This window comes from Loxodonta africana, chromosome 9 (genome assembly GCF_030014295.1).
Source record: "Loxodonta africana isolate mLoxAfr1 chromosome 9, mLoxAfr1.hap2, whole genome shotgun sequence".
NCBI lineage: Eukaryota > Metazoa > Chordata > Mammalia > Proboscidea > Elephantidae > Loxodonta > Loxodonta africana.
In genome coordinates, this window is record NC_087350.1 from 78,324,985 (window position 1) to 78,350,498 (window position 25,514).

Below are 25,514 nucleotides of genomic sequence, written 5' to 3' on the forward strand. Positions count from 1 at the left end.
GGGGAAGCTAAGTTGCATAAGATACAGTCCCTGCCCCCCAGGGGCTTTATAATCTCTCTGGCCGAATGCCAGTGCCTGTAAAAGCAGGAAGATAATTTCCCAGAACCTACTAGAAAACTTTTGGAATGTGTTTGACCCTAGTTTGAGACTCTCAGGGATGATTTTTAATATCCTTCTTCTTCTGTCGAGGCACATATTGTAACTCCCTTCACCAAGACACGCACCTGGAAAGACTAGTTAGTCATATCTCCACTCAGCTTACATAATTAAGACTGGAAACACCTTCCACTAAACGGCAGGATACACTGGCCGTGCTGTGGACCAGCAGGAATAGAAGGATACACATGAATGTGGGCTTTTTCAGGTTGGGTGCTGGTCCCCAGTCTTATCACCTCCCAGCCCTCACGATCCAGGGCTTATCTTTCCAGAAGCTTAAGACCTGGAAGACAGGTATTTAGCAGACGTTTGTCACTGAACCATAAACTCTCAGTGTTGAAGGGTGCCCTGAGTCTCCTTTACAGCATTACCTTTTCTTGAATACTTCCAGTGATGGAGAACTCATTTTCTCTCGTGTAGAAAGTGTATGGACCTTGAAGCAGACTTGCCTGATCATTGCTAGCCAGATGATATCACTCAGTCTCTCTAAGCCTTCATTTCAGCATTTGTCTAAAAATAGTAAAATAAAAGGTGATCCCTTTCCTTACCTTGAGAGTGATGGTGAGAAGTCAATGACATGAGGCTGGCCCAATGACTGGCACAGAGGAGGGCCATGGCAACTGTTGGCTTCCTTCTCTTCTCCTGGGCGCTTTGGTCAATGACCCTAGATTAATCCCCTGCAGAATTCCGTGAGAAAAGTGCAGTCTTGCTTCCTTGGGACACACTTCAGTTGTTGGTGATTTCTTCCCCAGTCCTCCCACCTCCACCCCACATAACACTGGTTTCCCCTCCCACCTTGTCCAGCAGCTCAGATTAAGACATGATATCCAGACCCTCTCTGTCCTCATCACTCTCTGTCCTTCAGCAGCCTTTTGTTTTATTTCAGGCACAAGGAGTTAAGGTCATCACGCTCCTCGTTTCATGGGACAGTTTTGTCACTGGTCCATGAAAACCTCTTTTTTGTTCATGTATCCCCTTTTTCCCTCATTTATTCCTGTACCCAACTCCTATCTTTCCCCAGTGAGAGGCAAACACTCTAAGTGTTTAATGCAGATGTTGTTTATATGTATCCTTGCAAAATGCACAGTGCTGTCTTCTGTGTGTATATTGTAAATTTAAATCAGTGGACCTAGATTCTGTATCTTCTTCCGTTGTTTCTTTGTCTTCTACTCGGTACTATGTATTTTTAAGATGTCTCCATCCTAAAAATACATGTCTGTTTAAGCTGTGGCTTCTCATCTAGTGATAGACACCCAGGTCACCTTCAACTCCCTGCCTCCACAAATGATGAGTATCCTTATAAACGTCCCTTTATGGACCCAACTGGGAATTCTTTTAGGACAATGCCTTGGAGCAGAATTGTTGGGTCAGAATGTATGTGCACATGAATATGCCTAAAATCTGCCAGCTTGCCCCTCAGAGTGCCCATACCCACCTACGCTGCCACTGGCTAAGGACTCCTCGGTCCCTACTCCCACCCACGTTTGGCGTTTTTCAGCTCTCTCACATTCTCCAATCTAAAGGTATGAAGTAACTTCTCACTGTTGTTTTAAAAATGATTTCTCTGGTTACTAATGAGTTTGGGCATTTCTTCCTGTGCTTATTAGCCATTTGTTAATTACCTATTCTGACTCTTTGACCGTTTTTATTTTAAGGTTGCTGTCTTTTTCTTGTTGAGTGGCAAGAATTCCTTACATAATCTAGATATCAATCCTTTGTTGGTTTTGGGCTTAGCAAATGTCCTCTTCCATTCTGTCACTTGTCTATAGACTTAGAGTCCTTGTTTAACAGGAGTTCTTAATTTTGATGTGAACAGTTTCTCAGTGTTTGGTCCTCTGGTTTCTGTCTTGAAGTTTCTCAACAATCACTTCATAGCACTTCCTAGGTGCTAGGTCCTGGCAAGGCACAGGGGATGATGAGATGGGTAAGATGCAATCCCTGCCCTCAGGGATTTCCCAGGCAAGTGGGGAGTAGACCCAGGACCCTAACAAGGTGCAATACATGACAAGAGATGGCACAGGCAGCGTAGTCATCCAGAGGAGGGGCACTTAGCTCTACCTGGCAGATTCTAGGAAGGCTGCTTAGGAGGTAAATTCTAAAGGACCAGTGGGAGTTAACAAGGAAGAGGAGGAAAAAAACAGGTGTGCATAACCTGTTGCATGTTCTACATCCACTGGGTACTTAGCTCTTGACCTTCGGCCAGTTTTCCTAAGTCATTGGACAAATCTATCCCTGGTAGGGTTATTATACCTCCAGGGCATCTTGCCAGTGACCACCTGGCCTGTAAAAAGTCTCAAAACAAAAGCTTATTTAAAATATGACAGTGGCATCATTGTGAAGACAGAGAGGAGCATCTGTGTGCAGGGCCCCAGCCAGGGAAGAACTCGCCCCTTTCTGCTCTGTGCTGCTGAGCTGTGGTGCTCAGATCTGCTCCACTCCCCCCATGAGAGGGAGAGTCACCTTGAGGGCTCATCCACAGCCAGTGACCAGGTCTCAGGTAGAGTGGGAATGGAAAATCCCTTCTTGAGGAATATGCTGTTAAGCCTGGAGAAGAGCAGAATTGGGGGCTTATGGTCACCATCTCCATCTCTGAAGGACCCTTAGGAGCAGGAATCCATGTAATACGGGTCTCTCAAAGCAGAGCCAGGCCCTGGGAGGGGAAGTCACAGGGAGAGGTTTCCACTTGGAATGAGGAAGGCCCTTCAGAGTGGTTGAACGAGAGCTGGAGGCCACAGAGACCTCCCTGTCCAGCCCCTATTTTTAGCAAGACCCAGACAAGGGATGACACTTCTCCATGGCTATTCACTGAGGTGGTGGCAGAGCCAAGACTAGCTCCAAGGGTCCCATTTCTCAGCCCAGAGGTCTTTCCTGTGCTTGAATTTGGGATTTTGTTGGGGGTCCTAAAATTGAGTCATCTTACAGAATCTTAGATTTTTGTTGATCCTAGATCAAATCTTTGTTTTACAGTCTAGAATTATACATTGAGTTTGTGTGTGTGTGTTAAACAACAGTTCAACTTTAAAGGTCACATATACCGCCCCTAATTCAGAGCCAGAGCCAGCTGAGGAAGAATAGACATTCGGGCGTGGGGTGTAGAGTTGAGGTAGCAGGGTTTGGGATCCAGCTAAAGCAGCACCTAGTTCTCCTGCATTGGGGCATGTGGTCCAGGAAGGAGACAGAATCACTCCATAATTAAAGCTGGTCTATTTCCCAGTATCGTGGAGATTCCTAGACCCACTAAAACCCATTGTTGTAGAGTCGATTGCGACTCATAGTGATCCTATAGACAGAGTAGAACAGCCCCATAGGGTTTCCTAGGCTATAATCTTTACAGAAGTAGACTGCCACATTTTTCTGCCAAAGAGTGACTGGTGGGTTCGAACCACCAACCTTTTGATTAGCAACTGAGCACTTAACCACCACACTACCAGTCCTTCCTAGGCCCACAGCGAGTGACTATTTCCAGACTGGACTTTTTTCAGCAGCCTGATTTTCACCAGTGGGACTGGTTTTCTTTACATATCATCCAAATCAACAACTTGAAATAAAGGATGCACCTTTTAAAGAGAACACTTCATTATGCACCACAAGAGGGGACCAGTATTATTCTGCAGGAAAAGGGCTCTTTGTTTCACAATATACTTAGCCTCTTAGTACCAGAACATGTCATCACCAAAGAGCCCTCAGTATGACCCAGCGCTTCTCAGCCCTGGCTGCACATCAGAATTACCCCCAGGAGCTTTTACAAATACAGCTGCCCAGGAGCCACTCCAGTCCCGCAGGGATTCTGAGATAATGGGTCCATGTGGGACCTGGGCATCTGTATTTTCTGGAAGGACCCAGATGATTCTAATGCTCGGCTAGGGCTGAGAACCACTGGAACCCCTGCAGTGCAATTTACAGGTGGAGAAACTGAGGCCAGCAGAAAGGGAATGGTTCATCCAGGATCACACAGTGAGTCGGTAGCAATGTGCAGCAGAGCCCTGGCGGGCAGGGAGGCCTGCTTGTGGCCAACCCCACGCCACAGCCCCTCTCTCTCTGCTCAGAATCCCCCACATGAATCTTCTTCCCAGTCTGTCTGCAAATCCCCTGGTCCACAGTCCCTGGTCTGCAAGGCCAGGTTCATATCCAAATAAGTGGTTGGCACTGTTTGCACAATGGAGTTAACAAAGAGCCCAAAAGTTGAAAGTTCTGGGTTCCTGTTACAGGCATCACCCATCTGGGCCCAGAGAGAATGGAAGAACACAGGGGGCATAATTCTTCCACCTGAAAATGCTGGGGGACCCCTGGCCAGAGGGCGGGGGATGACCTTATGCTGCTGAGACATCAGAAGCAAGACCTCAGGTTCCACTCAGGAGCTGACCATCTGGCAGGAATCAGAAGGCCTGGACACACCTAGGGCATCGCTCCAGCACAAGCAATGTTGTCACCCAGTGCCCTGAACCCACTGGGGTGCTCAAATGGAAGAGGGGCCATTTGAACCAGACTTCAAAGATGGGTGGGGTTTAGGCATATTGATTTGGTAGAGGGAAGGGAAAGCCACCTTCCAAGTGGAGGACCTGTGTCATGGGAAAGTGAAAACATACACCCACCCAAAACCTGTACACAAATGTTCATGTTGTTGTTGTTAGGTGCCATCAAGTCGGTTCTGACTCATAGCGACCCTATGCACAACAGAACGGAATGTTCATAGCACTGGCGTTATTCATAATAGCCAAAAAGTGGAAACAATCCGAATGTCCATCAACTGAGGAATGGATAAACAAACTGTGGTCTATCCATACAATGGAACATTATTCAGCCATAAAAAGAACTGAGGGACTGATACATGATACATCAGGAATGAACCTTGAAGACATTACGCTGAGTGAAAGAAACCAGCCATCACAAAGGATCACATATTATATGATTCCATTTATATGGAAGGTCTTGGACAGGCAAATCTATAGACAGAAAAGTAGATTAGGGTTGCCTAGGACTGAGGGGGGAGGTTAAGGGCTGGAGAGGGACTGCTAATGGGTACGGGGTTTCTTTTGGGAACAAAAATGTTCTAAAATTAGTTTGTGGTGATGGTCGCACAACCCTGTGCATATTTAACTAAAAAAAGTTGTACACTTGAAATGGGTGAATTGCATGGCATATTAACTATATCTCAATAAAGCTGTTTGAGAAAAATGCAATGAGCCAGGTCAGGCTGAGCCCCCACCTTCCCAGGCTCAGCACTGAGTGCTATGGGACCCATCTGGATACAGCACACACATACGGCACAGAGAACCCCGAGCAGAACCCCAAGTGGTTTGAAGAAGGTCAGGGAAGGAGGAGTGCTCCTGCCTGGAGCAGTGGGAAGTCGGACCTCCAAACTGGGAGAGTCAGATGAGGGAGCGCATCCCTGGTGCTGGAACGGCAGGAACAGAAGTCCTGGGTCTGCTTAGTCGTGAGGGAAGAGCGTGGCTAGAGTCCAGTGGACATGGGTTTGAAAGCTTCCTTCCAGCCAAGTGGTCCTGGGCAGATCATGTAACCTTTCTGCAGAAAGGGAAGCTGTACACAGGAATGATTTTACTTACCTGGTGGGGTTTTCTGGGTACCTGGTGGCGAAACAGTTAAGTGCTCAGCTGCCAACTGAAAGGTTGGAGGTTTGAACCCACCCAGTGGCTCTGCCGGAGAAAATACCTGGTGATCTGCCCCCATAAAGATTACAGCGTAGAAAACCTATGGGGCAGCTTTACTGTGTCACATGGGGCTACTATGAATCAAAATTGACTCCACAGCGTCTAACAACAAGAAGGTAGGGCTATGATGAGGCTAAATTCACCAAACTACAAACTCTTCAAGTCAGAGATAGTGATTTGTCTTTTAATCTTGGTGTCTCCAGCCCCCAGCACACACCCTGGCATAGAATAGGTGGTCAATGAATGTTTGTTGAATAAAGTATTGAACTAGGGGATTTATCATAAGCAGCTCTTCGGTATCCTGGATATTCAAGGTCACTGTGGTCAGTAATGTGGAAAAAGCCAGAAATACCTCAGCTGGGCCTGGTATGCAGTAGGAACTCAATAATTGTGGGCTGAACAACCAGCCCCCTGGCTCAGCACAGGTGGTAACTGTGCTCTGAATTCAGAGCTAGGGGCCCCGGGTTCAGGCTCACCTGGTCAATGCCCAGCATCCTGCTGAGAGCCATCACAGAACCTCTGTGAGGTTCCACCCTCATTACAGAGTGGGGCAAATTATGCCCAGTTCAGGGTTTGCCTTGAGCCTTAGATGCAGTACCGTGTGAAGCAAGTTGAGCCTCCAAGCACTCCCCTGGGGGAGGAAAAAAAAAAAAAATTTTTTTTTTTTTTTTTTTTTATGGTCGGGTTGGGAGGTTGGTATCATTTTGGTGCCATGGGACAGTGTAGTGGGGCTGGGTGAGTCAGAAGGGCGGGTTCTGTGACTGGGGGCAGCGTGGGGTGCCAGTCAAGCTACTTCCCGGCTCCTGGTGGTTTATTCCTATCCGCCTGCATATTTCATGTGCTGCCTCCCCACGCCAAATAAATAAATCAGGGCCTCCTCCTCTGAGCCGCAGGAGCTGACTGAGGCCTCTGAAGGGCTAAGGCCTTCAAAAGGCCCGTGTGGGGATATGGGAACCCCCAGCCACTGCTGCTGCTGCCAGAGTCTGCTAATGTGACATTTAGGGGTCCCGTGGCCCTTGCAAGTGACAGCCACCTGTGCAGCATGATGCCCCCCAAGTGGCGAATCCTGGTGGGAAGAAGAAAGTGACTTTCACAGTCCCTGTTTTCCATCCCACAGTCAAAGGAATGCAGGCAGAAGTGTGGGCACCAGGGTTCCCTGCTCTGTTTCCTGAATGTATGTAAGGGACCAGCAGCACACCTGCATTTCTGCACACACACTCACCTGGAGCCACCGCCCCAGGAGGCAGGTCCTCCTATGCGCACACCTGGACCCCCTACTGCTGCATCACTTAGTGACCTCTGGGCATTTTGCTGACCACATCTGTGTCCGCAGCTCTGGGGACCCACTTGCACAGGCCTGTGTCTGAGGGCAGATAGCCACACCTCTCTGCAGTTACTACATTCTGGAGGCACAGGTGGCCCACGGGGCTGTCACTTCTCAGGTTCCCATCTCTGACTAGATTGTGGCTGGAGTGCATGATCAGTCCTTCGGTCTGCGCTCTATCAGAGAGACAGTGACATTGTGGGTGTGGCCCAGGGAGGGGCCCAGATGAGGGAGAAGCAGAAAGGATACTCCGTAAGAAGTGGCTGGAGGGGTTGGGGGCTGGTGCCGGGGGAATAATCTCTCTTTGTCTTCAAGTCTCTGGAGTCGTCCTGGGACAGGAGGGAGCAGAGGTTTCTGTGTGGTCCTAGAGGGGAGAGCCAGAAGAACAGGGAAAAGTTACAGGGAGACAGAGTCCAGCTCAAATACCAAGAAGGTCATGGTAATGGGCAGAGGGCCAGGCTATGAGCTGGGGGAGGTGCTCCTGTTACCCAGAGGGGTGCAGCAAAGGATGAGTGATTGATGAGACTGGTGGGTGAGGGCGCTGCAGACCAGATCAAGGTTGGAGGTTGTGTGACTCTAACTGGAGGGCACAGGCGAGAAGCAAAACTCTGCAAGAGTATAGATAGCTAAGGCCTGTGAAGGGAATGAGACGCGGTACAGGAACACCCAGACAGAAATACAGGACCCTAATCTAACCGCCACTGTCTCTTACTCCCCGCAGACAGCAGGGAAGTGAAGGTGGGAGAGTACAACGCTGTGGCTGACACGCTGGAGATCATCAACGACACCATCAGGTTCCAAGGTAAGGAGCGTGGGCTTCTCGGAAGAGGGGGCCTAGATGTTGTCTGAGGGTGGAAGACAAGCTCAGAGTCCTTTTCTTCACGGACAAGAAGGAACATCCTTTCCCTTCAACACATACACTCACTCACTGGGCACAGGATACCCATCACTTACATGAGTTCCATCTTCTGGGATGGGTTGCTGAATTTTGCATCGAGTGTTGGTTATCACCAAGCCATCTGTGTTTAAACCATTGTGTGGTCAGTAGTAATTCTTTTAAAATGCTGCCTACCTAGATTTAGCTCTATCTCCTCTGGAAAACAGAGTTTGTTGGGGTCTATTTTTTTTATGATAAGACCTCTCCACCTGCTGCTCTGCCTGGAAGGCCACCCCCTCTCTTCTGCTAGAGAACTCCTCCTCAGCTTCTAAAACCAGGCCAATGGTCACCTCCTTCAGGCAGCCTTCCCTGACTGCCCCTCAGCTGAACTAACAGCTCCCTTTGCTTCCACGCTTCTCCCATGGCTACTGTCACTTTGCACTGAAATTACTGGGTTATTGGACCATGGACTCCCTGACTGGATCCTGTTTGACTTTAAATTCCTGACACTAACCAGGCTCTGCAAAATACCAGAGACTTGGTAATATTTGATGAAAAGATGAATATATGAATCCTAGAGTTTCAGAAACTAATCGAACGAGCACTTTACCATGTATAATCCAACAATCTATTGAATTTTTTCATTGTTTGCATGTATTGTTTTAAACCATTAAATGGTTTTTCCAGACTAAACTTCTAATTATTTTATTGAACACCATACTGAATAATAATTTTCTAGCATAGATATCTTAATTGATTTTCTATTCCCAGATCATTTTACATTTGTAGATTTTTTAACTATTTTGCCATCTGTTGACCCATTATAAATCAAATAAATTATTAATAAAGTATATACCAAAAAAATCGTCAAGTCGATTCCAGCTCCTGGCGACCCTATAGAGTGAAATGGAACTGTCCCATGGGGGTCCAAGAAGTGGGTGGCTGGTGGATTTGAACTGCTGACCTTTTGGATAGCAGCCAAGCTGTTAACCACGTGCAACCAGGGCTCCTAATAAAGTACATAACAAGTGGCAAATATGATAGTTAACAAAACATCATTATTCTGTACTGTAGCTAACAAATAACTGTTTCTAAACTCAGTGGTTTATTTCCTTTCATGTCAATTTAAAATATTTATTCTCCACATTAAAGGGGAAATATAAGTAAAAACATCAGGAGAAAAAAAATGTGCCAAACAATTTCATTTACGAATTATAACTAGATAACCAAAATGTAAGAAAAATACATTGACATTAATGGGTTTGTTATTGCATTATTTGCTACTATCTTCCTGGAGTTCAGAATTTTGATACTAAATTCCAAACTAAGAATTAGAAACATTTTAAAGTTAGAGTAATATTGTGCAAACTGAAGGCTATAATTTGTCCAGTTATCCAGGAAAAGGCTATTTAATACTATTATGTGATATTAAGCTTGAAAAAAAATGAATGTATGATTGAACAAGTGAATGGATGAGTGGTTGAGTGCATAAATAAATGAATGAGTGAGTGCATGGGTCAGTGAGAGAGCGGGTGGGGGTGGGTAGATGGATAGATGGGTGGATGTAGGAATAGATGGATAGATGGGTGGGTGGGTGGGTAGGTGGGTGGATGGGTGAGTCAGTGGATGGGTAGATAGGTGGATATGTGGATAGATGGATAGGTAGGTGGGTTGGTAGATGGATGGATGGGTGGGTAGGTGGATGGATGGATGGGAAAGTGGGTGGGTGGGTGGATGAACAGGTACAGCCCAGTCAGTGGGTAGCAATGGAGGAAGCTGCCGCACCAATAGCACCTGGGTGCTATTACTCTGATACCACTGGGGTAGCAAATGCTGGGACCAGTGAGTACCAGGTGCCTTTCTGTGCTTAGAATTCCTTCTTAAAAGCAGGTCCCCACAAGAGAAGTTCTTTTATGGGTTCTTTGATTAGATTTTGTCATGTCCCTGCATATCCATTGGATCCAAAAGATTAAGCTTTGAGAACATTACAAAGCAAAGCCTCAAGGTGGGGAGAGGTGGTCTCTGTGCCCCAGTGGGCCTCCCCTCTCCACCTGAGGGAGCAGTCACGAAGCATGTAGTCATATATCACCTCACGGAGCCACAGAAAAACTCTGAAAGGTGGGTATACAAGCCCTGTTATCAGAAAGGGTAACTCCTCAAATTCACACAGCCTATGAGAGGCAGAGCCTGTTCTAACTGCAAGACTTGATCCCCAAGATAGGCCTGTCTGCTTCCAGACTCCAGAGATCTAGGTTTACTGAAAAGGATTCTGGGTTTACAAATTGAAGAAAAGACTCAAACACAAAATAAACAAAAGACACAACATAACTGCGAAGAAAAACACAAATTAACAAAATAATAATAATTACGCATCCAGGACGGTGGTTAAATAATAGTCGAGGAGCACCTGGCTCATCACTGATTGAAACTCTGCCATCCAGGTCTCCTGCTGTGCCTCCAGGCCGGGATAACTCAGGAAGCAGCTGCTCCAGGCCCATCTCCTGCTTCTCAGACCTTCCTGCGGGCCCAGAAAGTAATAACCCGTCTCGTTACCCAGAGCCCAGCTGTCCCACTCACACCCCTGCCTGGGCTTAGCCCTCAGCCCTCTCACGAACCCCTGCACCAGCCCCGACAGGTCTTCCCACCCCCCGTCTTAACCCCCCTCAAGTCCATTCTGCCCTCGGCAGCCAAAGTACCCAGGTCCCCATGCCATGCTGAAGGTGCCCCCTTCTGCTCAGAGCCCTGCACAGTACCACATGGTTCACAATGAGGGTCTCCCTCCTTGGTGTGGCCCCAAGGCCTCCATGGGAGGGACCCCCTCCCCACTTCTCTGGCTGTACTCTCAGGATAACCCCAAGCAGACTGCTTACAGTTCCTCAAGCATGCCAAGGCACGCCATGCCTTTGCTTCTCCATTGCCTCTGCTTAGAATGCCCTTCCACCTTGTCCTCCTGGTGATCAGCCAACAGCTCTCCTCCTCTTCTTCCAAGGCTCAGCTCCTACGTCAACTTTCCGTAGCCTTTCCCAATTCCATCAGGTGGACCTGCCCTCTGCTTCCTGCTTTGTGCTCAGTGCTTCCTGTGTCTGATGTTTTCACAGGCCTGAATCTCCTTTTTGGAGGCTGTTTATCTTAGTGGTTAGAGCTCAGGTTTTGGAGTTAGGCAGATCTGGGTTCAAGTCCTGCCAGCTCTCCCACTGACTAGCTATAAAACCTTAAGCTATAAAAGCCACTTAACACCTAGAAAACTGTAAATTGGGAATAATCTTATCTACCTGTGAGGCTCAGACCATGGTAAGCCTCCAGTGAACGTGATGCTTAGTATTCCTTTTTTTTTTAAAACATGTCTAGTGTGTAAGTTCCTTGAGGGTAGGGACTGTGCCTTGCTCATCCTTGAATCACTGGTGCCCAGCTCCAAGCCTGACAGACGAAGATGATGAATGAATGGGGATGAATGGATGAATAATGAATTCATAGAGTGGGTGAGAGGCAAGACAGAAACCTCAAGTCTGCTGCTATTATAACGCTTCTAATAAGCCATTACCATTTGGCTTCTGTTATGTTTTAGTTAAGATGCACCATGTGGAGGCACCATTTTGGGGGAAGAAAGGGGGCATAAAGAGGAAGAGATGTTCTCAATTTTCTGAAATTGTTTCTACTCAGTGAACCCCAAACTCACTAGTGGCTACAGTCATAGCCTTTGATCCAAACCTCAGCCCCCTTTCTCAGTGCCTGGAAGAACAGAGAAGGGCTGGTTTCCAGCCAAGAATGTATGATCACCACCAGGACTGCTCTTGTGTTTGGGAGCCCGAGAGCACCCTGGGTGGCCTGATGCAACCCAAGGTGTTCAGGCAGGGGCGGAAGGAGGAGGGGAGGAGAAGGTTCCAGTTGCTGAGCTTTCACTGCTGGAAATGATGTCACCTCTACCACCTTGTGTCTATTTTAGCCCTGACGTCCAGCCCTTGAAGCCACTCTTCCTAGAAATGTTACTTTGTGTGGAATTGCTTACAATGTTATGTTAACCACGCCAGAAGGTGGCTAGCTGTTTTCGAACCTGGCAACTTCCCTAGACTTTTTAGATGGGTCAAACTCTTCCCCACCCCCCGCCCCCCACTACGTGTTTCTAAACATATTTGAACTAGCTAGAAGAGTTTTTTAAACAGATGTTCGGGAGAGTTCTTGTTTGTCCATCACCTGCTGGTCGCCTGGGAATGGAGACAAACATGAGGCTGGTGTCCAGCCAGGCCCATTGCCATGGCACAGCCAGGAGGCCATCCTGAGCCCTGGGAGTCGCTCTAGGGCTCTCAGGCTTGGCCACTCCCCTGTGGCTTATTCCACACGTCAGCACTAGAGGTAAAAGCCCCAAAGTTTCTACAGTTTCACAGTAGAAACCTGACCTGAAACCTTAGCTCACAAAGAGGGGATTGGCAAAAACTGGGAGGAGCAGGGGCGGATTATCCAATAGGCCAGGTAAGCACAGTGCTTACCTTGCTTACCAGATCATCATAGTGAACAGTTTCACATTTTTTCACCACATCAAAGATTCTGCTTCTAGGTGTGGCTGGCATCTCTCTATCCCAACCCCACAGTACCTTCCTACAGAATCAAAGCCGCATTTCAAATTTATAGTCCCTGACGGGGCAGATGACCCAATAAGGAAGGTAAGCACGGGCTTACTTGTGTTTACTTATTAATCTGTAGTAAACAGTTTCACTACAGATGATCTGGTAAGCACGGTAAGCACTGTGCTTACCTTGCCTGTAGGATAATCTGCCCCTGGGGAAAAGTCACTGCGTCCCTCATCCCAAACAGCCTGTACCTGGTGAAACTAAAACAGGACATTTTTCCATCGTACATAAAGATGAGCTTGCCCTGAGGCCCTCAGGGCTTCCCCTGGTTGTGGGTGTCCTTGCTCCATGAGCAGAGGCATCTTTGCAGTCACACAGAGAATCCCACGTTCCTGTCCAGTCCTGGCACAGCAGGGAGGGGAAGCATGCTGGGAGCCTCTGCCTCCCACGGTCAAAGAATCAAGAAAATGGAAAACCGGAAAGAGTTTTTACAACATAATGACCTTGGGGCAGAAAATCCATAGCCAGAGCACATAGATGTCACCAGGGAACTGACAGATACCGTGTCCACACTGTCAAGGGGCCATTGTTACCATGCATTGGAGCGGAGTCCTTGAGGACCAAAGCCAGGATCCTTGCATCCAGTGGTACCCACTCCCAGCACCCAGCACCCAGCTCTGAGCCTTCCAAGCCTTTGGGGATAAATGGTGATGGGTTTTCAACAGCACTATTAGGCCAAATCAAATTCTAGTGTTCTAATGGCTATTAAATGCATCACAAATCCCTCATTGATTCTATTTAGAGAAAGAAATAAGTCCTGGCTAAGGTTCCCTACTGGCAGACTGGCCAGCCACCAGGTCCAGCTCACCCCATAGATGTGCCTTGGACAGGGGCCTGGCGAATGTCAGAGACATCCAGGCAGAGATGTTCTTGGGAAATCCCTGTGCACTGGGCTCAGCCAATATCCTTTCTTGGCCTTCTAGGATCCGAACCGCCAAAAGACAAGACCATCATACTGGAGCAGCTCCGTAAGATCTCCCTACCTCTCTACAGCATCCTCTCTGCCCTCACCATTCTTGGCATGATCATGGCCAGCGCTTTTCTCTTCTTCAACATCAAGAATCGGAATCAGAAGTAAGCTGCTCACACCCTCCTCCAGGACAAAGTGTAGGAGCCTGACCTGACAGCAGATTCTCCAGGGGCACAGAGCAGTCCTAGGGGAGAGTTTCCTAAAGTGTGTTATCAATCACGGGAATGTTATTAGGTGTTTCATTCACACACACACACACACACACGTGTGCGCATGCACAGGACTGCTGGTTGCACAATTCTGTTGTTGTTAACTGCTGTTATGTCAACGCCCAACTCGTGGTGACTCCATGCACAATGGAATGAAACACTGCCAGGCCCTGCGCCATCCCCATGATTGGTTGCAGATAGGACCATTGTGATTCATAGGATTTTCATTGGCTGATTTTCAAAAGTAGATCATCCTAGTCAGTGTTAGTCTGGAAGCTCCACTGAAGTCTGTTCAGCATCATAGTAACACGCAAGCCTCCAGTGACAGATGGGTGGTGGCTGCACATCTGGTGTACTGGCTGGGAACCCAACCCAGTCTCCCGTGTGGGAGGCGAGAATTCTACCACTGAACTATCAGTGCCTCACTGCACGATTCTAGATGGTTTCATTTGCATTGTAGCTCCTGTGGGGGCACCATTTATACAGTCTACAGTGTGGGGTGGCCTCTGGGGCTGCAGAACTCAGGAGGCATGCATGGAAGTCACTGAATTTGGGGAAGGTCAGAGCAGCTTGGGAAGGTTGGGTTAAATAAAACTGAGTGGTACAGGTCTTCACAGAGCTTCCAATAAGCTTGTGCACTTTGTGGTGCTCTGGCAGGAGAGCTAAAGACAGAATTCCCTGAATTCCTTTGCCCCCCTCCAGCATCCTTGGGAAGCACTGCTGGAGGGGGTCACTATTGGTTTGGTGCCATTGGTGGCATCAGTACAGCATGTTACAGTAGGGAAGCCTCTCCCTTTCCTCATCTCACTTGACCCTCCTGACAACCTTGTGTCACAGATGAGAGCGACACGGGTACCGTCCCCGCCCACACTGCTGCGTCCTTTTGGCGTCTGTCCTGATTTCTTTCTCCCAACACCCTATTGATCACAACTGATCATGGGGATGGCACAGAGAAGCTCCCTGAGTTATAAGTCTGAGTTATTCTGGTCAGTCGTGGGTAGAGCAGGCCACCCTTCCAGGTGGTAGTGTTTACTGAGCACAGCTAGCTTCTTTGGTTTCCATAGCAAATCTCAAAACCCAGCTCCCTGCCTTGTGGGAGAGGCTGAACAGGGGCTCAGAGCGTGGGCTGTCGCAGGGCACAGCCTCAGTGCCACCCACACGGTGTTGCAGCTCTGCCATCATGCCCAGAAGCCACACTGTGTGACCTCACGGGCTGCCAGGGACAAGCCTGATTCCAAGGGTAACAGGTTTTTGGGGTTTTTTTCCCTGCTTACAAAGAACTTGGAGGCTCCAGATACATGTATATATATGTATATTTTTTTTTTTTGGTAGTAATTTCTTAGATCAAATCTGTTTCTTGAAGAACAGAAAAGAAGTTTTATTCACCTGTTGTTTGTTATATTTATCACAAATAATGCGTATACTGCCACACCAAAAAAAAAAAAATTGAAGCGACTTTTGTCTATTCTGTGCAAACCTTAATTGATAATCATACATGTAAGCATCTGGCACGTAGTGGGCTCTCAATTAGATTCCCTTCCTACAAGCCTCAAGGATTCCCATTATGACAGCAAGTTGCCCCAATTTTAAGACTAAATGCCTTTAACTCCTTAACCGTATCCCCTCTTGTCTTCCTGGCAGAAAGTTCTCCTTCCTCTTTGCAATAGGCTGGCACTCAGGTTAATTTTTTGACTGGCTTGATTAGTAAAAATCCTGCAAAGAGGGAGGAAATAAATGTCATTGTGGTTCCAAACCCCCCCTCACTTCTGTCTCCCTAAATGCTACCCATGCTTTAAGGACCATCTCCTCCAGGAAGCCTGTCCCAACTCCTGGCCTCTCCCCTCACCAGCCTCCTATGATACCAAGATGAAGTTGCCTTAGCACACTGCCTGTTTTCTGAAAGGACCTCCAGGGACCCAGTTGCATGTCAGTGTCACGCGTGCCCTAGGCACAGCGATCAGTATTCCTATTTTACAGGTAAAGAAACTGAGCCTCAGGAGGTTAAATGACTTGCCCAAGGGTGCACCACTATAGGGTGGCAGGGACTAAGCGCTGGACCCAGTGCTCCCTACTGGAAAGCCCATGTGCAGTCCACAGTTTACATCAGACTTTTTATCTCTCTACTGCTTTGATGCATTACATTTCTTTTAAATGTGGAAGGATTACTATAACTACAGAATGAGAAGGGAAGTGTTAAAGGAACAATTGACCGTAATTACAGTATGCAAAAGAGTGCCTGAATCTTGGGGTGCCGGCAAATCTAAGAAGCTGTGAGCTGATTGTGCTGGTGGAGCCAGGCACCTCTGTGGTAGATTCCAGCCTGCTGGTGCCTTAACCCAGCTTGTCTCGCTTGTGCTGGGCAGCAGGATCCCTGAGGAAGTGAAGGAGACACATGTAGAGTTTGGAAGTATGTAGAATGCCCCCAACCACAGCCTGGTGAGGGCAAGTGTGGGAGTAGGATGGGGACTCCGTTGTCCACCTCCGTCACCAATGACTGGGAGAGGTCGCTGCCCACTCTGTGTGGCACGGGACAGTGTGAGTGACTCCTGCAGCTGAAGTGATGCTCACTTGCCACCTGGTGACTGCAGTTCCTGAGCAACCCTGAATTCTCACCTGTATACCTCCCAGACCTGGTCCACTCAATGTAGGAGAGTGACATAGGAATCTCCCTCCTCACAGTTGAAGATTCCCGAACTTAAATGTAGAATGCTCGGGATTTGGCCTGTCTTCCCAGCTCCAGCCAGAAGCACCTGTTGACTTAAAGCTTTTGTGTAAACTGAAAATTGATGACTGAATAAGCTGATGCTACAAAGATGGCCCTGGAGAGGTGGCAGATGAACTTGACAGAGGAGACAGGAAAATCAACAACTAGAAATATGTATGTAGCTGTCTGGGTCACTTAGAGAAGGGCAAAGAACCCCTAGTAGATGGCATAGCCTGGGGAGGGGATAGTGGAGGAAACCAGGGCTTGCATTCTCCCTCTGCCCTTTAGACTAGACTTGACAACAGTGTATGCCTGGTACACAGTGACAACAAGCATTCAGAAAATACACTTTGAAGGAATAATGAAATTAACAGTCTATTGAATAGATTCTCTCTTTCTTTTGTCAGGTTGATAAAAATGTCTAGTCCATATATGAACAACCTTATTATCCTTGGAGGAATGCTCTCCTATGCATCTATATTTCTCTTTGGCCTTGATGGATCCTTTGTCTCTGAAAAGACCTTTGAAACACTTTGCACTGTAAGTAATTTTGCATATTCTAGTGGCATATGGTGTAAAGTTTTCTTGATGACCTCAGTCATAAGAAACATAGGCACAAACACAGAGATACAGGGTAAGTTTCATGAACAGGCAGAAAACTACCCATTCAGCAATTCACGCAACTCAGCGGGGAAATACGGTGTTACTTTCAGACCAGAATGTACTGAGTTATTGCCTGCAAAATTAAGATAATGGATCTTACAGGCCACTGCTAGAAGAGAAATGACTGGATAACAGAAAAGGAAAGGGAGAAAAATTACCAATCAGAAAAGCAGGGTCGGGTCACTTAGCGAAGGAGCAAATTCTCCCGTTTACTCAACACCATCGCAGAATGGAGTGAGAGATGTTTGGATGGATGACTCTGAGTCGTAAAAAAAAGATTGGAATCATTTTCTATCTAAGCAGTGTTTCTCAACCATTTTTTTTTTTTAATCATTGCTCCTCTAAGGAGCCTTTTAAAACATTTTTCCCTAATTATCTCCCCACCCCCAGGAAATATTAATACCATAGATATACTGTATACCTATTTATATATAGAGTTGCTATGAATCAGAATCTACTCAATGGCAACAGGTCTGGGTGTTTTGGTTTTTACTGTTATGATCTGTCTATTAAAAAATTCAAAACATGTTACCGTGGAGCCGATCCCAACTCGTTGCAACCCCACGCGTGTCAGAGTAGAGCTGTCTCCACAGGGCTCTCAGTGGCTGGTCTTTCAGAAGTACATCACCAGGCCTTTCTTTCCAGGTGCCTCTGGGTGGACTCAAACCTCCAACCTTTGGGTTAGCAGAAGAGCACATTAGCCGTTTGCACCACCTAAAGGCTCATGTATATCTACAGTTTATCCATAAAAAGAGAAATATTTTTTCACCTCCCAAGAACCAATTTTTTTGCTGCCTTGGGGGCTATATGGCCCCCGTTAAGAATGCATATATTTACGAAAACTGTAATGTATTTATCTATTTTTAGAAAAATTATTTTGAAAATTAATCATTTTTCAAGTTTTGATACCTAAAGGAATGCCCTCCAGCTATTATCTTTTTTAAAATAGGTTATGCATTAGCAATCAGCAATTGTGTAGAACTAACTCTCCGCTAAAAGAATCATCAGCTTATGTTTTAAGATGAGGGCAACCAGGTAGGATTTATTTCTGGACTTTGACCTCTGTTGTAGCTCAAAACTGGGTTAGCCATTTGGGTCTCTGTTGTCCCAAATGTTGTCCAGTTTCCTGCCTGGAGGGCCAGTGCCAGAGGGAATGGTTAAAAGATCAGTGTTGACAATTCTTTTGTCATTGCTGTTTTCTTTTAAGGTATTGAGAATAACGTCAATGCTTTTGTTCAAAGCTGTCCCTTTAGGTTGTATTTGCTGCTCTAAAGTTTCAGTGTTGCCCATTACTGGAAGAGGATAGGCTGAAAAGTTGGCAGTGAGGGATCAACAAGTGGAGGACCCCTAAAAAGTGCTGCAGGTTACCATCCACGTATTAGACCTTCAGGACTGCATTGGGTCCCTGTGCTTGAGGACAGCATGTAGGAAGAGAGAAGCCCCTGGGATCTTGTAGGTGATGATGCCCTCCTGATTCCTACAATGCTTTGATAGGACTACACACAGCTTCAAGAAAGTGGTAATGTTACCAGTGGCTTCAGTGTGACTGGCAAGTGAGATGCTCACAAATGTGCTCACTTTGTCCTAAAGGTTCTGGTTGAGAAGTGTATGGTTGAGTCCCCACTAACCCAGAGGGGTTGTGAGGTCACTGGAGTGCTCAGGGACCCCTTCTCAGCTGGGGTGAGTCAAGCCCCAAGTGTCCCAGGGCTCCCTTTGTTCCCAATTCCTACTCAGAGATTTTTATTCCAAGCTTAGCACTGCCACCCACCTCGTGCTTAGTCTGCCCTTCGAGGGGTTAAGGAGGTGAATCCATCCAAGAGATGCAAGTTTCCCATGTACCTGGTGTCAGGGTGCATGGAGTCAGCTTTGAAGAAACTGAGCTGCTCCAAGGTCCTTGTGGGTGAGGTTTAGCAGGGTCCAGTCCCAAAAGCGTGTGAGCCTGTGGCACTAGGATGATGATGGCTGCAGCGTGTGGAAGTCTTGTTTGTTTTACGGACAGTGTGACGCCCCATGGAAGTCCCCAACATTTCTGCTTCTGCATAACTTTTGTGCCCCTGCAATGCCCTACAAGTTCATGGACACCATGTTTTTCTATGGTCAGCTTTCCCGGGTGGTAGTGAGGCCTGAGTCCAGGGGGGACTTCCATCTTCCCTCCGTGCTTCAAAATGCTAGCACCCCTTCCCCAAGTTTGAGGAGACCATGATAATGACAATAATGAAAAGGATACCAGAGGCTAGTTTGGCAACCTCAAATTTACACAGACAAAAGAGCCCTGGTGGCACAGTGGCTAAAGTGTGGTTGGCAGTTCTAATCCACCAGCTGCTTCAGGGGAGAAAGATGTAGCAGGCTGCTTCTGTAAAGGTTTACAGCCCTGGAAACCCTATGGAGCAGCTCTATTCTGTCCTATAGGGTCACTGTGAGTTGGAATCAACTAGACAGTAACGAGTAATTTACACAGTGCTCTGACACCTTATTGGCTCCTTGAGAAGTGGGACTTGGGGGTAGCGAGAGGCCTGCCATGGTCTCCTGCTGAGAATCAGGACGGATCTCTACCCTGGTTCCACCATGGCCCCAGTCCCCCCAAGGGTCCTCTGCCCGGCTCCTACGTGCTATCTTGGTCTGCATGGAATTAGCCTGAGTTACAATGCCCAGTGCAGCAGATTGAGGCAGACGTTTAGAGCAGCCCAGCCCTGGGAGAATCTCTTCCTCCCAGACGCCTCTGCCATCTTGACGTGTTCAGGAGCCAAAGGCTGTCGAAGCACAGGTGCTTTCTCCCATTTGACCTGAATTCTACAAACGCTGGGTGACGCAGGCTAGGGAGCAAAAAAAGGGACGTCCCCCACACTAGGTTTTTTCTTTTAATGAAGCCTGACATTCTATTCTGGGTGTCACGCTCGTTTGTGCGAGGGGAAGCTTGTCCTGGGGAGCTTGGGGAGGCAGCATGAATAAATCATGAAGCACTTTACAAAACAGCATTAGCTCCGAACATGAGGGCTTGGGAAGATGTTAGGGCCCGGTTTTCACCACCCCTGAGAATTAATTTATTTGCAGTCAGGGCTGTTTCAGAGGCTCTGCAAAGGGGAGCCCACATTCATGACTGTGGGGGAAAGCACAGATTAACTGTCCTGGATTGAACTGGGTTAGCACAAATTTGTACATGGGTTAGGATGGGGGTCATTTATCGGGGAGGAGGAACTTAGAGCCTAAATACCTGTCCCCAGTGAGTACGGTTTGGGTTGTACTCCCCCCTGCTATCCAAGGGCGTTTGGCCGCTTTATTTCACTTGGTGCCTTGGATTCTGCTCTCTTTGCGCCTAGAGGGTTGCTCTCAGTAAACTCTAACCCAGCAGGGAGAAGGCGTAGCCTGGCACTGTGAGCACAGATCTTAAACAACGGCCTGGGTGTGGCTCCCACCTCCAACGCTTACTAGCTCTTACCTCTGGCAGGTGACTTAGCCTCTCTGAGCCTTGGTTTTACCATCTGTAAAATGAACATAACAATATTCCCCATGTAGGATTGTGATGTGGGTTAAACAGGACGATTCCGGCAAGCCACCTAGTACGTAGGGTGAGTATGTGGGGCAAGGGGAGGGAGGCACCCAGTTTGCTATCTTCCCTTGCATCACAGTGTAATCCTGGTGTCCCCCACGGTGTCCTGTAAGAAATCTTGTAGGACAGGGAACCAGGTGGACCACGAAGTCAGCATCAGACACGATACAATGAAAGTCACAGCTCAGTCTGCTCTGTTGCCATATAAATGCCACTTTTCTTCCTTTTAGCTTTCAATATAGAGACTAAACCATCCACACCACCTCAGGGAGAAGCCTATGACAATCACACCAGATCATGTCCCTCTGGGGGCACTGCCTCTGCTCACAAGGGCCATGTAACTTGAACAGGGGAGTGGGTTTACATGTGAGTGCGTGTGCCCGCGCTCTCTCTCTCTCTCACACACTTACACACACACACACACAGTGCTGCTGCTAGGAGGAAAGCAGTTACACCTAGCTGCCATCCCCTCTCCCTCTGACCCTTTCCAGAATCTTCACAGCCTGTCAGTGCTGGTTTCAGCAAGTCTTGCAAACAGCTCCAGCTACACCAAGCTGTTTCCCTGGACACTGAGTGGGTAGTGGAATCACCATAGCAACGTGGCCCCTGTGGGCACAGAGCTGCCTGTGAGGACAGCGCTGGGGGTGGGACAGAGCCCCTGTGCCAGGAAGTGGGAGGAGGGTCGCACTGACCTGGTTCGGGAATCCCAGACATCAGCCTGGAGGGAGAGCCAGGCAAGTGGAGAGGGGAAAACGTGGCACTTGCTTGCCTTCCTTGTGGGGTCTTAGCAGAAACCCAGCATGATTGTAGGAGGGGTAAGAAGGGACTCTGTAACATGGGCATGGATGCCCCAGGAAGTTCTTAGATCCCAGGGCCAGTCACACGTAGCTGCAACTGCTTCCTGGGCTCTCCAGCCACATCCCTGGGGGTGGAGATGATCAGCAGGCTTATGTTGTTTACCCCCCACGGTGGGGCCAGTGCCTCAATGAAATTCACTGGGTATAAGTCCCTGGGTGGTACACACAGTTAGTGTGCTTGGCTACTAACCACAAGGTTGGAGGTTTGAACCCACCCGGAGGTGCCTAGGAAGAAAGACCTGGCAATTTGCTTCCAAAAACTCAGCCATTGAAAACCCTATGGAGCACAATCCTACTCTGACACACATGGGGTCACCATGAGTCGGAATCAACTTGATGGAAATTGGTGATGGTGATTATCTGTCAGGTGTGATTTTACCAAGAGCAAGCTTTCTGCCAGGTGCAGCCCTTCCTTCAAATCCCTACAACCACTTGACAAGGTGAAGTTCACTGTCCCTGCTTTGTAGGAGAGAAAACTGAAACTCCATGAGATCATGTCATATTTTGGTAGATGGCAGAGCTGAAGTTTAAAACTAGCTCTGTCAGACTACAAAGATGCCTAATACGTTTCATTCATCATTTTTTTAAGAAACATTTTGACTTTTTGTCAGCTGGTTTATGCCAGGAGAATGTTGTTGTTGCTAGTTGACATCAAGTCGATTCCAACTCACAGCGACCCGTGCGTGCAGAGCAGAGCTATGCTCCATAGGTGTTTTCAAGGCTATAATCTTTCAGAAGTAGATCGCCAGGCCCGTCCTTTGAGGCACCTCTGGGTGGGTTCGAACCACCAACCTTTTGGCTAGTAGTGGAGCACTTAACCACTTGTGCCACTCAGGGACTCCTATGCCAGGAGAATAGGTCAACAAAACTGAAATTCTTGGGGATCCAGTAAACATTGATCCCAACCAAAATTTTTGTCCATTCAGATTTTTTTTTAATTGAGGTATGTCACATACCATAAAATTCTCCCTTTTAAAGTGTATGATTTAGTGGTTTTTAGTTTTTTTTTTAATTATTTATTCATTCATCTTTGCTGCATCCCCAAAGTATATCAGAGTGCTTGGTACATAAGAGGAGCCCTCGTGGCACAGTGGTTAAGAGCCTGGCTGCTGACCAAAAGGTCAGCAGTTCAAATCCACCATTTGCTCCTTGGAAACCCCGTGGGGGAGTTCCACTCTGTCCTGTGGTGTCATTACGAGTCGGAATTGACCTGACGGCAATGGGTTTGGTTTTTTTGGTACTTAAGAGAGCAGCTCTGCAGTTGGACATGTGTTTAAATCTCAGCCATGCTACTTTCTTACTGTGTGACTTAAAGTTTAATATCTCTGACCCTAGTTTACCCTTCTGTAACAGGGTGACAATAATAGAGTTGTGAGGATTAAATGTGATAATGTACGTAACACAGTGCCTGCCATGTAGTAAGATTCAATAAATGTTAGCCATTATCATTATGAATACATGAATGAATGATGGGGCTGTGTCTGGATAATTGTGTTCTCCTCTGGACGCTACTAAGAGACATTGATAAACCAGAGTAGACTGGGATGAAGAAGAGGCTGGAAAAAATCGGGGTTGGTGCTAGCCAATTTGGTATACATTTATCCATGGTGACATCTAGCCTTGCTCTGCTAGAGCTGGGTCAGGAACACACTTGGGGCCTGCCTAAGCCAAAGGCAAGCTGAAAGGGACCTCGGGGCAGGCTGCGAGGGAGCTAAGGATGACGCAGCTGGGACCTCGGAGGATGCCCAACATGAGTCCCCAGTCGTTGGAATGTGGCGTGAGAGCTAGGAGAAGCCAGTTCAGCTCAGGGCTGCAGGAGTCAGAGGCGAGGCAAGGCTCTAGACCTCCCAGCCACCTCTGTTGCTGACAGTGGCAACTCCAGCATCCAGATCAAGAAGCAGCACATTACCAGCATCCCAGAAGCCCTTCCTATCCCCTTGCATATGCTGTCCATACCGCCCCTGAAAAAGTATCATGATCCTGACTTCTAACTACTCAGACGGTGCCACTCAGTGTGCAGGTGAGTCACCTGGGGACCTGGTGAAAATGTAGATTCTGCTTCAGCAGGTCTGGGGTGCAGCCAGAGATACTGCATTTCTAACACATTCCCGGATGCTGCATCCATAGCTCACACTTTTTTATTTAACACATTCCCGGATGCTGCATCCATAGCTCACACTTAGAGTAGCCAGGCCAAGAGTGGTAGCCAGTGCTTTCTTAGTGTGTGTGTCTCTTGGAGTCTGGTCCTGGAAGCGCCAGAAGCCTTGTCCCTGAGGACCAGCTGGGGGAGGGAAGGGGCTCCTGGGCTGGAAGGTGCTGCTGTGACCTCCCCCCGGAGCCTCAGGAAGTAGGCCAGTCGTGGCGTCGCAGAGCCAGGGCTGGGTTCTTACCTTCCACACTTGTGCTGGCGTTTCTGAGAAGATTCCACATGCTCTCAGCCCTCCACCCAGCTCACAGGAGGGGTGTGGGTTCAGGATGGGCAGAAATGTGGTAGTGGGGTCCCCGGCACTGGGCTGGGGTGCATAGCACTCTCTTCCAACCCTCCCAGAGATGCTAGGACTTTCTAACTCTTAACTCAAAAGGTAAAGACCGGGAACACCCACCTAGCCACCCAGTAAATTCATGCCCAGTAAGAATTAGTGATACGTTTTTATTTAAAAGTCTATAAGGGTCTGTGATATATTTTTGCTTGAGGATTTCTTTTTGAGGCAGTTGAGAGATAACCCCATGCAATCATGTGGTTTGGGGGCTGTTTTTTAAGCATGCAGTCCCACGCTTATATGGATGGTCATGGTCATGTGCTTAAGAAGGGGGGGTCTTCCAAAAAGGGCCCAGAGGGGGTGCCTCTCAGTAATCCCTCCTCCCAGAAGGGGTGCCTTTCTCTAACGTGCACCACAGCTCCTAAGACGCCCTATTGGCCCTGACTTGGGTCCCAAAGTACCCCTATTTGTGCCTGGAGTCCCTGTGGCCCCCTGAATTGTAAGGCTGTGCCTTACTCTAAACTCCAGAGGGAAATGGTCCATGTGGGTCTTTAGTTATAGAACACTGAACAAAACAGGGTCCTCCAGAGCTGTTTCTAGAGGGTGCTTTTGACAGGGTTATTACTTCAGGGCACACACCAGATCGCCTCCACCACCTGCCAGCCCGGGAAGACACAGCAGGCCCTGGACACCCAGACTGAAGTCAGGCCTCTCACCTCTGGGTTACAGCCCCACTACCCGCCTCCACACACACTTTGTACATAATGGTGGTCTGGGGTTTGCTTTTGGTGGGTATGGATTTTCTTTCCCTGCCTCCTCACTATTGATTGCCTGGGGTGAGGAGTCAGAATGAAACAAAAGGGCTTTTCAGAACCCTTTCGGACAGTGGGAAAGCAGCTTGCTCCCCAGCGTGGAGCTGACCACTGGGAGCTCCCTCCTCTGCTGTCTGACTGCCCAGCCCAGGGCACATGCATCTGTGATGATGTGGTGCCCCACAACGCAGCAGCCGCAGCCATCTATCAGAACACACCTGCAAGCAGAGGCTGTGTGTCCATTTTCCTGCTGAGCCCCCAAAGAGCAGTGAAGGCCCTTTGCCCTGCCAGGCTTGCCTTCATCAAATCAATGGAACAAGCAGCTGAGCAGAATGGTTCGGGATGTAGATTTTTCTTTCCATGTGGAGATTTGCTCTGATTCTTTTTTTTTTTTATATAGCTAAGACAGAGATGGGCATTCTCTGCCTTAAGTTCTTCTCCCCCCATGGACATATATGTTCAAGGTAGATTGCAGAGGGGGCTGAGTACTTTATGGCTGAGGGGAGAGAAGAAAAGATGTCAACATCAGAAGAATACATTTAAGACTTTGGGAGAAGTAGCTGCTTGTCTCGTGCTGATGAATCAGTATAGACATGTATTAGAGGCAGCATACTGGAAAAC

The 25,514-nt window shown here is 47.9% G+C and overlaps 1 protein-coding gene across 1 annotated transcript in view; it reads left to right on the top strand.

Annotated features, from left to right (window-relative positions):
* GABBR2 (gamma-aminobutyric acid type B receptor subunit 2) overlaps positions 1-25,514 on the top strand; it is a 438,320-nt gene that overhangs the window by 338,725 nt on the left and 74,081 nt on the right. The window contains exons 9-11 of the mRNA XM_064291676.1: positions 7,871-7,951; positions 13,575-13,725; positions 16,942-17,074. Coding sequence (XP_064147746.1) covers positions 7,871-7,951; positions 13,575-13,725; positions 16,942-17,074 — 365 coding nt within the window. The remainder of the gene's footprint in view (positions 1-7,870; positions 7,952-13,574; positions 13,726-16,941; positions 17,075-25,514) is intronic.